The sequence below is a fragment of the Enhydra lutris genome, unplaced genomic scaffold, assembly GCF_002288905.1.
Source record: "Enhydra lutris kenyoni isolate GAN:26980312 unplaced genomic scaffold, ASM228890v2 scaffoldscaffold93, whole genome shotgun sequence".
In the NCBI taxonomy this organism is placed as follows: domain Eukaryota; kingdom Metazoa; phylum Chordata; class Mammalia; order Carnivora; family Mustelidae; genus Enhydra; species Enhydra lutris.
The window spans coordinates 835,290-848,442 of NW_019154177.1; the positions used below are offsets into that span (position 1 = coordinate 835,290).

The window sequence follows — 13,153 nt, forward strand, 5'->3', positions numbered from 1 at the left end:
TAGTTTTCCCTCCACACCATTCTAAACTTCAAATTACGTTTAAATACATTTGCTTCTATTCTCTTACATTTCACTGGAAAAAGGAACATTAGAAACTAAAGTCCAGGGGTGCCTGAATGGCTCAGGAAGCATCTGCCTTCAGTTCAGATCATGATCCCAGGGTCCTGGGATCCAGCCCTGCCTGGAGCTTCACTGCTCAGTGGGGAGCCCTTTCCCCTCCCTCTCCATCTGCCTGAGTTGATACACAAATCAACTCCACCTGCTCATGCTTTCCTCATTCTTGCTCTCTCACTCACTCTCTAATAAATAAATAAAATCTTTAAAAAAAAAGAAAGAAACTGGTCCATACCATGCTATGCTATTAGAAACTGAAGTCCATACCATTAAAACTGAAAATCCGTTTCAGTGAAAATATCATGTGCCTCTTTTTTAACATCCATTTCTTCAGCTTGTACTCTTTTTAATATTATGTTCACTTGTGTATTAAAATTACAAAAATAGCTAAAAGTTGAGACCCAAGCCTTAAACCAATATAGAAATGTTTACAACCATAAAGAAAAAGTCCTATATTTTGATTCGCAACATTAAATTACATAATGTGTAATTTCAGGTTTGACACATTTAATCAGGATTCCTGGGACCTTATGTGACCCAAAGCTTAAACTGAGCCAGTGATGCTTTGAACCTGCAAAACCTAGCTAACAGGTGTTTTAGAAACTGTACGTGTATTGTGAATGCTCCTAGCCTTCTTCAGTCGTACAGCATACCTAGAGGACGTGCTCACTTCCCAACTCGCTAACTGAAGGCATTCAGTAAACCACGGTAAGTCCAATCGATCGCAACCAAAGAAGCGTGGTAATTAAACATCACACAGTGTTAGGAGCAGCTGACAGCCATCAAACACTTACTATGGAAACATAAACTTAAGAGCATATTGGATACTAGGTTCTAATATTGAAGGAAACTCAAAAGACATACAAACAATTTTTAATGAGCAATATTGTCTAGAGATCCAAATTTTGATAATCTACCTATTAAAAGACAAGGGGGTGATTACTATAAACATCAGGATAGTGACTATTTTGGGGAAAGGGAGAAGTAATGATTGGGCTGCAACTGGAAGAAGCTCCTGGGGTGCTTGTCACGGTTCAACTCCTTGATCTGCCTGTTGGTTACAAGAAATTCACCTTAACTCATCAGACTTTTGCTTTTCTCTCTATGTTTTGTTGTATAACAAAACTGTTTTTTTTTTGTTTGTTTGTTTGTTTTTTTTGACAGACAGAGATCTCAAGTAGTTGGCGAGGCAGGCAGAGAGAGAGAGAGAGGAGAAAGCAGGCTTCCCGCTGAGCAGAGAGCCCGATGCGGGGCTCGACCCTAGGACCCTGGGACCATGACCTGAGCCGAAGGCAGAGCTTAACGCCCTAAGCCACCCAGGTGCCCCACAAAACTGTTCTTTTAATGAAGTCATGTTGAATTGACTTATTCCATGTTATTCCCAGAATAAAGAAAAAGAGCCAGTGCCTGGATGTAGGGATGAGGCACTGATTAAAGGACAGCTATGAAACTCTGAAAACGGGAGTTGTGTGAACATTCTGTAGGAGACCTCGTTCCTAGGGCAGAAGAGTGGATCCTGCTTTCTGAGTCTATTTCAGCTCTAAATTTCTGTGGCCTTTGAATCCCCACGCTATTCCACCTTAAGGGGGCAAAGAACTCTAGTGCATTTTGTAGTCAAGGCATGCTGGGAGCTAAGTCCTCTGTCCTCCGCTGCCTCTGGGTTTATCAGTTCAGTATGTATATCATGTGTTTCACTTTGTGTACATGAATGTCTATGCATTTAAAAAGTCATACAGATGTAAAATTTTAAGCATTCCAAGTTTAGTTCTAGCCTATCACAGTAATATCAGTATGAAAAATGAAGAGAGCAGGGGTAAACAGAATAATAATTTGTAGGTAGATGAATACAATTTTTAATTTTGAGAATTAAATATAAACCAAGTTCTGTTCCTAGTGTTTTCACAAATACTAACCCACAACACCTCCCTTTGAGGAATATTATTGTCTTTACTGAACATACAGAGAAATCTGATGTGCAAACAGTTTACATAACTGCCCAAGGACACATCACCTCCAAGTAGTGAGCCTGGGCTTTGACACCAAGCTGAGTCCAGAATCTGTGCACTTAAGCACTATGCCCAACTTAGCTGACATCTACCACATAAATACATTTAATTTCCATGTTGTATTGAGAAAAAATATATCCCTATCTCATACTACTTAGTAATAACAGCTCCTTTTCATGATACATTTTCATGTTCTAACTAAACTGCTTGTAACAAATACTGTAGGTAATTTAATTTACCTTACTTTACTGTAACTGCAGCAAATAAATGTATCAGTCCTTGTCCCCAAACACACTATGAATACTAAGTACCCTAGGTCTGAAATTCATGGTCAGAAATTATATGCATAGGGCACCTGGGTGGCTCAGTGGGTTAAGCAGCTGCCTTAGGCTCAGGTCATGATCTCAGGGTTCTGGAGTCGAGTCCGCATAGGGCTCTCTGCTCAGCGGGAAGCCTGCTTCCCTCTCTCTCTCTGCCTACGTGTGATCTCTCCTGTCAAATAAATAAATAAAATCTTTTTTTAAAAAAAGAAATTATATGCATAAAACACTTATAAACCAAAAAAAAACTTAAAAGATTATAAATAATTCAAAGATTAAACATTCCATCTATTTAATGATATGATATTCAGAAATAGTGAAATTTATGTTCTCCTAATCCCTTTTCTGTAATCTTTCAGAATTGAAATGAGGCTTTACCTATAGAGTTCCAAAGCAACCAGAGGATTGACTCATATATTTGGTAAAGGCCATGCAGAGAAACAACTCACTGACTACTTACTGAGCAACATCTTGTTCGAGTGACCGATTCTGCTAATGGTCAGGTGAGCAGGAGCTGACACAGGTGGTTGTGTGTGTGAGTGGTAGCCAGTGTTTCTGGAATCCGTTTTTAACTCTACGACAAGCCAGTAGGCTGTTTATACGGTGTGATAGTGGTCATGAAAGGTATTCCAAGAAACACATGGCCTCTGTACATGGAAATGAAGGTTAAAAGGAAAGACAGCATTTTCCTGGCACCAAAAAAGATCACTATAATTGGGAACACCAAAATACACAGGAGAGCTGTGTCTGCAATGACGAACAGGAGGGGAGAAAAGAGGAGGAGGTTGTGGGGACGGTGATAGCGATGGCTGGAATGAACACATCTAGAAGTGAATATGGAAAGTGATCCTGCTACCAAACAGTGCAGCTTATTCCAAGAAAATGGGTCATTTAACTTTTTATCTTAAACTCCATTCCTTGACAAGGAAAAAATTTGTCATGCATTCAAGAAGGAACAATACCTCAAAATATATCCCACTCTTCAATTATAACATTAACTTCATGGATTTCTTAATTAATCAAAATACACAGAAGCATAGGTGTCATGGTATATTAAACCCTTTCAATGATATACAATTCAGTGTGACTGGGTTTACCATTTTACTGTTAAAACCATTCTGGTTATGAGTGAACACAGAGAGGCTTCTGGCACAGAACACAAGAAAGCATTAACAGAGGTGTTCCAAATGAGAGAAAACACAAGAATGAGTGAGTTTGGGATATTCATGGCAAACTACAGAGATTTTTATTTCTGCCTAGGGCTGATGCTATTTTGATTACCACGATCTTGTCTCCTAGACTTTCCTACAGAGCCATGGACACAAACAATGGAAGTTCCACAACAGATTTCATCCTGCTGGGCTTTTCTGATCGACCCCAATTAGAACCCATCATCTCTGGGGTGGTCTTCATCTTCTATATTGTGACTCTGGTAGGAAACACAACCATCATTCTTGTATCTTATCTAGACACCCAGCTCCATACACCCATGTATTTCTTCTTATCCAATTTGTCCTTTTTGGATCTCTGCTATACGACTAGCATTATCCCCCAGATGCTGGTAAATCTATGGGGTCCGACAAGGTCTATTACATATGGAGGGTGTGTGCTCCAGTTCTTCTTTGCCCTTGACCTGGGATCCACTGAATGTCTTCTCTTGGCTGTGATGGCCTATGACCGCTATGCTGCTGTCTGTCAACCTCTTCACTACACGGTCATAATGAACCCTCAACTTTGCCAGAAGATGGTGCTCACTGCCTGGTTAGGTGGTCTTGGAAGTGCCTTAATTGTTTGCTCCTTGACTTTGAATTTGCCAAGATGTGGGCACCGGGAGGTAGATAATTTTTTGTGTGAGATGCCAGCATTGATCAAGATGGCTTGTGTCTATTCAAAAGTAATTGAGATCACTGTCTTTGCTCTTGGAGTGGTATTTCTTCTAGCACCTATATCACTAATTCTTATCTCATATGGAGTTATCACTCAAGCTGTCATGAGGATCAAATCAGAGGCAAGATGGCATAAGATCCTTAATACATGTGGTTCCCACCTCACAGTAGTAACTCTATTTTACGGAACAATCATTTACATGTATATGAGGCCACAGAATAGCACATCCCAAGATGAGGGGAAGTTCCTTACTCTCTTTTATGCAATCATCACACCCAGCCTTAACCCTCTGATCTACACTTTAAGAAACAAAGATGTAAAGAGTGCAGTAAAGAGAATATTACATGTAGATAAATGGTCAGCCAAGTCGTGAGTTAGATGGAAGAGAGCTAGGAAATAATACTGACCTTTACCAACAGAAGATGAACTGATTCATTTATGCAAAGAGCTCTTAATGGGTGTTCACCACATACCAAGATTTGTTGTAGGTATTGACTTTGTAAATAAATAGGAAATAGATAAAAATTACAAGGAGAAAGATACAGACACATAAAGAAGCTTCATACAGAGAGAGGAGCAAGATGGTGGAAGAGTAGGACACCCAAATATCATCGGGTCCAGGAATTCAGCTAGATAGTTATCAAACCATTCCAAACACCTACAAACTCAACAGGAGATAGAAGAGAAGAAGAGCAGCAATTCTAGGAACAGAAAAGCCACCACTTTATGGAAAGTAGGACATGCAGAGAAATGAATCTGAGGTAACCTACGGGAAGACAGACCACAGTGGGGAGGAACAAGGGTGGTGCAGTTCTGCCTCGGACAAAGACATTTGAGAATCACTACAACAGTCCTCTCCCCCAGAAGATCAGCAAGAAATCCAGCCAAGACCAAGTTCACTGATCAACGAGAACTGCGGAATTCCAGAGATACAGGGATGCAACATATAGAATTCTTGGTTTTCCATGATCCTTTAGTCTTTCAAAGTTAAATTTTTTCATTTTATTTTCTCTTATTCTTTTTTAATTTTTCCTCTTTCATATTTTAATGATTTTAACTACTTTATCTTAGCAATAGCTTTTTTAAAATCTTTTAAAATTTTCATTGTTAAAGTCATATTTTATCCCTTCATTGTATTCAACCTTATTTTTTGTATACATATAGGCTTTTTTTTCTTTAGAAAATTTTGGCATACAATTTCTTCTAACAGATCAAAATATACCCTAAATCTAGTGCACAGCTCTGTTCTAATCCAGCCTGATCACATTCTTTCCTCTTTTTTTTATTCTTTATTCAACCAACTTATCTTATCAATTCCTTTTTTTGAATCTTTTTAAATTTTCATCTTTACAGTCATATTCCATTGCTTCATCATGTTCACCCTTATTTTTGTGTGTGTGTATATATATACATATATAAGTTTTTCTTTCTTTAAAATTTTGGGAGGTAGTTTCTTCTAGCAGACCAAAATACACCCAAAATCAAACGTGTGGTTCTGTTCTATTCACTAGTCTAATTAATATATATATATATTTTATATATATATATTTGTTTTCTATTTTCCCCCTTTCTTCTACACTCAGTTTTGGGTCTCTTCTGATTTAGTTAGTGTATATTTTTCTGGGGTCATTGCTATCCTTTTAGTATTTTGTTCTCTCATTCATCTATTTATATCTGGATAAAATGACAAAGCAGAAAATCTCACCTCAAAAAAAAGAAAAAAAAAGAACAAGAGGCAATACCAATGGCTAGGGATCTAATCAATATGGACATTAGTAATATGTCAGAACTAGAGTTCAGAATGATGATTATCAAGGGGCTAGCTGCACTCGAAAAAATCATGGAAGGTACTAGAGAATCCCTTTCAAGAGAAATAAAAGAACTAAAATCTAACCAAGTTAAAATTTAAAAAGCTATTAATGAGGTGCAATAAAAAATGGAGGCTCTTACTGCTAGGATAAATGAGGCAGAAGAGAGAATTAGGGATATAGAAGACCAAATGATGGAGAATAAAGAAGCTGAGAAAAGAAAGACAAACAACTACTGGACCACGGGGAGAGAATTCGAGAGATAAGTGATACCATAAGTATTAGAATAATTGGGATTCCAGAAGAAGAAAGAGAGAGTGGGGCAGAAGGTATATTGGAGCAAATTATAGCAGAGAATTTCCTTAATTTGGTGAAGGGAACAAGCATCAAAATCCAGAAGGTACAGAGAATCCCCCTCAAAATCAATAAAAATAGGTCCACAACCCATCATCTAATAGTAAAACTTACAAGTCTTAGTGACAAAGAGAAAATCCTGAAAGCAGCTCGGAACAAGAGGTCTGTGACATAAAACAGAGAAATATTAGATTGGCAGCAGACCTACCCACAGAGACCTGGCAGGCCAGGAAGGACTGGCATGATATATTCTGATCACCAAATGAGAAAAATATGCAGCCAAGAATACAATATCCAGCTAGGCTGTCATTGAAAATAGAAGAGATAAAAAGCTTCCAGGACAAACAAAAATTAAAGTAATTTGCAAACACCAAACCAGCCCTATAGGAAATATTGAAAGGGGTCCTCTAAGCAAAGAGAGAACCTAAAAGTAACAGACCAGAAAGGAACAGAGACAATATACAGTAACAGTCACCTTCTAGGCAATACAATGGCACTACATTCATATCTTTCAATAGTTACCCTGAATGTAAATGGGCTAAATGCCCCAACCGAAAGACACAGGGTATCAGATTGGATTAAAAAAAAAACAAAAACAAAAAACAAAAAACAAGCCCCATCAATAGCTGTCTACAAGAAACTCATTTTGGACCCAAAAACACTTCAGATATAAAGTGAGGGCATGGAAAACAATTTACCATGCTAATGGACATCAAAAGAAAGCTGGGGTGGTGATCCTTATATCAGAAAATTAGATTTTAAGCCAAAAACTGTAATAAGAGATGAGGAAGGACACTATGTCATATTTAAAGGGTCTATCCAACAAGAAGATCTAATAATTTTGTTTTTTTCAAAGATTTTATTTATTTATTGGACAGACAGAGATCACAAGTAGGTAGAGAGGCAGGCAGAGAGGGAGGGGGAAGCAGGCTCCCTGCTGAGCAGAGATCCCAATGCAGGACTTGATCCCAGGAGATCATGACCAGAGCCGAAGGCAGAGGCTTAACCCACTGAGCCACCCAGGTGCCCATGATCTAATAATTTTAAATATCTATGCCCCTAACATGGGAGCAGCCAATTATATAAACTAATTAACGGCAAAATCAAAGAAACACATCAACAATAATACAATAATAGTAGGAGACTTTAACACCACCTGACTGAAATCTATCATATCTATCCATATGACAGATCATCTAACCAAATATCAACAAGGAAATAAGGGCCTTAAATGACTCACTGGACCAGATGGACATCACAGATCTATTCAGAACATTCCATCCCAAAGCAACAGAATACACATTCTTCTCTAGTGCACATGGAACATTCTCCAGAATAGATCACATCCTGGGTCACAAATCAGGTCTCAACTGATTTTCTGACCAGTGCTCTGAATGACACTGCTCTGAATCTAAATGACAGTGCTCTGAATCTAAAACTCAATCACAAGAGGAAAGTTGGAAAGAACCCAAATTCATGGAGGCTATAGAGTATCCTATTACAGAATGAATGGGTCAACCAGAAAATTAAAGAAGAATTTTTAAAATTCACGGAAAGAAATGAAAATGAAAACACAACTGTTCAAAATCTTTGGGATGCAGCAAAGGTGGCAAGAGGGAAGTATATAGCAAAACAAACCTTTCTAAAGGAACAAGAAAGTTCTCAACTACACAACTTTAATACGTAATAAAGATTAGAGCAGAAACCAATGACATAGAAACCAAAAGAACAGTAGAATATATCAATGAAACTAAGAGCTGATTCTTCTTTTTTTTAAGATTTTATTTATTTGACTCGGAGACAGAGAGCACAAGCAGGAGGAGCAGCAAGCAGAGGGAGGGGGAGAACCAGACAACCCACAGAGCAGGGAGCCCGATATGGGGCTCCATCCCAGGATCCTGAGATCATGACCTTAGCTGAAGGCAGAGGCTTAACCAACTGAGCCAGCCAGGTAGCCCTAGGAGCTGGTTCTTTGAAAAGATTAAGACTCACCATTTAATCCCGGCCAGCTCCTCCAGATCTGAGGGAGACTGCTGCAGAATCTCACTGCACACACTCCATCAGAAACAATTTTTTCCTTCAGCAGAAACAAAGCAGCCCAGTAAAATGTGCCTTTGCCTTTCTGGGACCAGAAAGCTGATTCTGTGATTTAGTTCCCTCTTGCTACAACATGTTTATATATTTGTGGGAGTTTTTTGGGGGGTGGGGGTGAAATCATATTGGGTATAAGGTGTGCAGTAAAGTGTGCAAATGGTTAAACGTCCAGCAGGATGAACTTTCATGAAGCAGAAGCACCCACGTGACTACACTCTGTGCACCTCGGTTGCCTACTCCTCTGTGCCCCCTTTGGGCAGTGTCTCCCTGCCTCCCACCTCTACCCGAGGTAGTAATTTTCCTGGCTTCTAACCCAATTGGCTACTTTTGCTTGTTTCTGATCTTATATGAAGGGAACAAAGCAGTATACATGCTTTTGTGTTTGGCTTCTGTCACTAGTCACAGCTAATTGCGTATGTGTTGTGCCACGTGGTAATATTACACTTTGTTATTTCACCGATGGACATTTGAGTTACTTCCAGTTTTGCTTATTACAAAGGGTGCTGCTGTGAACGGTGGGAACCTGTCTCTTGGTGAAACCATGTATGCATTTCTGCTGTGCTTGTCACTAGGAGCTATTGGGCTGGAGAGGGTGGGAGTTTCCCGAAGCAGTTGTATGGTTTGCCGTCCCGGCAGCCACGTTAAAATATACCGTTGCTCAGCAAGCCTGCCAACACTCGGAGCGCCCTGTTCCTTTTAGACACTGCAGTAGGCGTGCAGTGAGGGCTCCTGAGGTTTTCACTGGCACTTCCCTGTTCACCAATGAAGCTGAGCCTGGAAACATTCCCAGGCTATTTAGACGACTCTGTGATGTGCCTCTTGTTTTGCCACACTTCTACTCAGTTGTCTGCCTTCCGGTGATTGATTTGTAGGAATTATTTATAAGCTTTGGATACTCAGAATATTTTAAATCCATCTGTCATTTAGTCTCTGCTTATTTATTCCCATTCCAGGCTTTGAGGTGGCTTTATTTTACTCTCTAGGTAATCATGCCCCGTTCCCTCCCATACAAGGAGCACTGCAGTTTCCCCGACATGCTATGACCTCCCCGCTGGAGTGGGGTCAAAGGTCTTATGTTTCTGATCCATGAGCAGCAGACTTGAGAAAGCCCCAGAAGCTTCTGTGCAGGTAAGTCCTAAAGACTAAAGAAACGTAAAGAGTTTCTACTTTCTGTTGTCTTCTTTATTTATCTTAGCAACTTCAGAACATTTCAAAGAGTACTCCCAACTATGAATCTTACACTTAAAATCTTCCAGAAAAACAAATACAGAAAAACTGCACACCGGAGTTACAACCTATCCTTCAAAAAGCATGTGGATCCCTTACACTTGGATCCATTTTATTTTTATCACCGTAGATACAAGTGTGTAATCCCCTCTTATCACACTCTTAACCCACAACCTTCATCTTCAGGCTTGGTCAGTTACTGGGGTACAATGGGAGTTTCATGCCAGTCTTCCTTGATGTCCTCTTGGCTTTGTTTTCAAAAGGCATATTGATCAACTGGAGAGTATTTCCCTGAGTGATGTAGAAGGACCACTTGAAACTGAGTCAGTGGAGTGCTCATCACAAATACAGATTCCTGAGCAGCACCTGGACCTCCCAGCTAACACCGGGGGCAGGACTGAATCTGTACTCTTAGTAGCACCCCAGTTCATATGCCCACTAATGTTTAGGAAGCACTGTACTAGCCTGTGAACTTCCTGAAGTGAGGGACTAGTTATCCCTAGAACACAGTGGAGTGGACTTCATGATACATAAATATTTGTTATGTGAACTCTGAAAAAGCCACAGGTAACTATTCCCTTATTTCAGTTGGCATGGCTGTATCGCGTCTACTGATAGCATCCTCACTGGGGGATATATTTTATATCATACAGATACTGAAGGTAAACTCTATTCTGGATTTTGATGAAGACATTATTCATAGAATAAGTGGAATCTATGCTAGAAAAGACTTTGCATTCATGTTAGGGAGACAGAACAAATATATTCTCACCTGATTCAATGAGAATTAACAAAATAGCATCTATAAAAATTCAGATATTAGTGCAGAGTGAACAGTAATTTCTTTTTTTCTTCTTGGGGGGGAATAATTTTTTAATTTAAATTCAATTAACATATAACATATTATTGGTTTCAGAGGTAGAGGTCGGTGATTCATCAGTCTTATATAACACCCAGTGCTCATTATTACATCACATGCCCTCCTTATTGTCCATCACTCTGTTACATCACACCCACCACCTCCCCTCCTGCAACCCTTAGTTTGTGTCCTGTAAGAGTCTTTTATGGTTTGTCTCCCTCTCAAGTTTCAACTTGTTTTATTTTTTTCAGTTTCCCTATGATCCTCTATGGCTGTCTACAAGAAACTCATTTTGGACCCAAAACAAAAAAATTGTTTCTTAAATTCCACATATGAGTGAGATCATATGATAACTGCCTTTCTCTGATTGAGTTATTTCACATAGCATAATACCTTCAGTTCCATCCATGACATTACAAATGGAAAAATTTCATTTCTGATGGCTGTATGATATTCCACTGTGTGTGTGTGTGTGTGTGTGTGCACGTGCGCGCGCATGCACACATCTTCTCTATCCATTCACCTATCAATGGACATCTGGGCTTCTTCCAGTTTGGCTATTTTGGACATTTCTGCTATGAACATTAGGATGCATGTGCCCCTTCTTTTCACTACATCTGTATATTTGGGGTAAATACCAAGTAGTGCAATTGCTGGGTCATAGGATAGCTCTATTTTTAACATCTCGAAGAACCTCCATACTATTTTCCAGAGTGGCTGCCCCAGCTTGCATTCCCAGCAACAGTATAGGAGGGTTCCCCTTCCTCTGCTTCCTCGCTAAAATCTGTTGTTCCCTGACTTATTAATTTTAGTAATTTTGAGTGGTGTAAGATGGGGGGATATCACTGTGGTTTTGATTTGTACTTCCCTGATGCCAAGGGATGTGGAGCATTTTCTCATGTGTCTGCTGGCCATTTGTATGTCTTCTTTGGAGAAGTGTCTGTTCGTGTCTTCTGCCCATTTCTTGATGGATTATTTGCTTTTTGGGTGCTGAGTTTGAGAAGTTCTTTATAGATCTCGGATACCAGCCCTTTATCTGTAATGACATTTCCAAATACCTTCTCTCATTCATAGGCTGCCTTTTAGTTGTGTTACTTCCTTCACCATGCAGAAGCTTTTTATCTTGATGAAGTCCCAGTAATTCATTTTTGCCTTTGTTTCCCTTGCCTCCAGAGATGCACGTGTCTAGTAAGAACTTGCTATGGCCAAGGTTAAAGAGGTTGCTGCCTATGTTCTCCTCTAGGATTTCAATGGTTTCCTTCTCAGATTTAGGTCTTTCATCCATTTTGAATTTATTTTTGTGTATGGCATAAGGAAGTGGTCCAGTTTCATTCCTCTGCACGTGGCTGTCCAATTTTCCACACCATTTGTTGAATATCCACTGGATATTCTTTCCTGCTTTGTTAAAGATTAATTGAGCATATTAGTTGTGGGTCCATTCTGGATTTTCTATTCTCTTCCATTGATCTTTGTGTCTGTTATTTTGCCAGTACCATACTGTCTTGATGACCACAGCTTTGCAATAAAGCTTTAAGTCCAGGATTGTGATACCTAATTTCCTCTGTCTTTGAATAAACAGAAACCCTGATTGGGCTGGATAGACTCTGTTTCTTTTTTTTTTTTTTTCTTTTTAAAGATTTTGTTTATTTATTTGACAGACACAGATCACAAGTAGGCAGAGCGGCAGACAGAGAGAGAGGAGGAAGCAGACTCCCTGCTGAGCAGAGACCCCCCCCCCCACCCCGATGCCAGGCTCCATCCCAGGACCCTGGGATCATGACCTGCGCTGAAGGCAGAGACTTTAACCCACTGAGCCACCCAGGCACCCCTAGACTCTGTTTCTGTGCAAAATAACCTAGGTTTGAGATCCGAGACTCTGGAGTCATCGGTTTCTCCTCTTTTCTTTATCCTCCTGTGTAATTTTAGACTATTTTTTGACGTCTTGGGCCTCAATCTTCTCAAATGTGAAACGAAGGAATTGTATTTACTCCTTTTTTGTGATCACTATGTACCATCCAGACTTGCAATTCTATTATCCTAATCATTAAATTTGATGCCAGGCAACATACTAAGTGATTTCAGTACATGACCTCATTTAACCCTCAGAACAACTGTAAAAGTTAGGTACTTAGACAGGATCCACTTGGCAGATGAGGAAACTGGGACATGAGGTACAACTTGGTCAGAGTCTCACACACACAGGAACCAAGTGAGTTAACCTGAATTCAGTCCCATAGTTAAGTAAATTTGGTTCAATTTTGATGTGCTTTAAGTGACGTTAATTGTGACCATTTGCAAAGATATGCAGTCATCCGACCCACTGAAAGGAACCAAGACCCCTAGAGAAACTGATTACGCCTTGGAGAAATGATGCAGGAAATATGCCAAATAAGCCTGAAATATCTTGTCCTGCTACAGAATAAAAAAGCTAACAAAGACTCTCAGAGCTACATAAAAAGGGCACAGGAGACAAAACATAGGCAC

General features: G+C 39.6%; 1 protein-coding gene across 1 annotated transcript; it reads left to right on the forward strand.

Annotated features, from left to right (window-relative positions):
* Positions 1-3,755: 3,755 nt before the first annotated feature.
* Positions 3,756-4,700, forward strand: LOC111138597 (olfactory receptor 2W1-like). Its single transcript, XM_022490612.1, has one exon. It carries the CDS (start codon positions 3,756-3,758, stop codon positions 4,698-4,700), a length of 945 nt encoding a protein of 314 aa, XP_022346320.1.
* Positions 4,701-13,153: the final 8,453 nt, after the last annotated feature.

Coding starts and splice junctions, on each gene's coding strand:
- LOC111138597 (XM_022490612.1), top strand. CDS start 3,756: ATGGACACAAACAATGGAAGTTCCACAACAGATTTCATCCTGCTGGGC.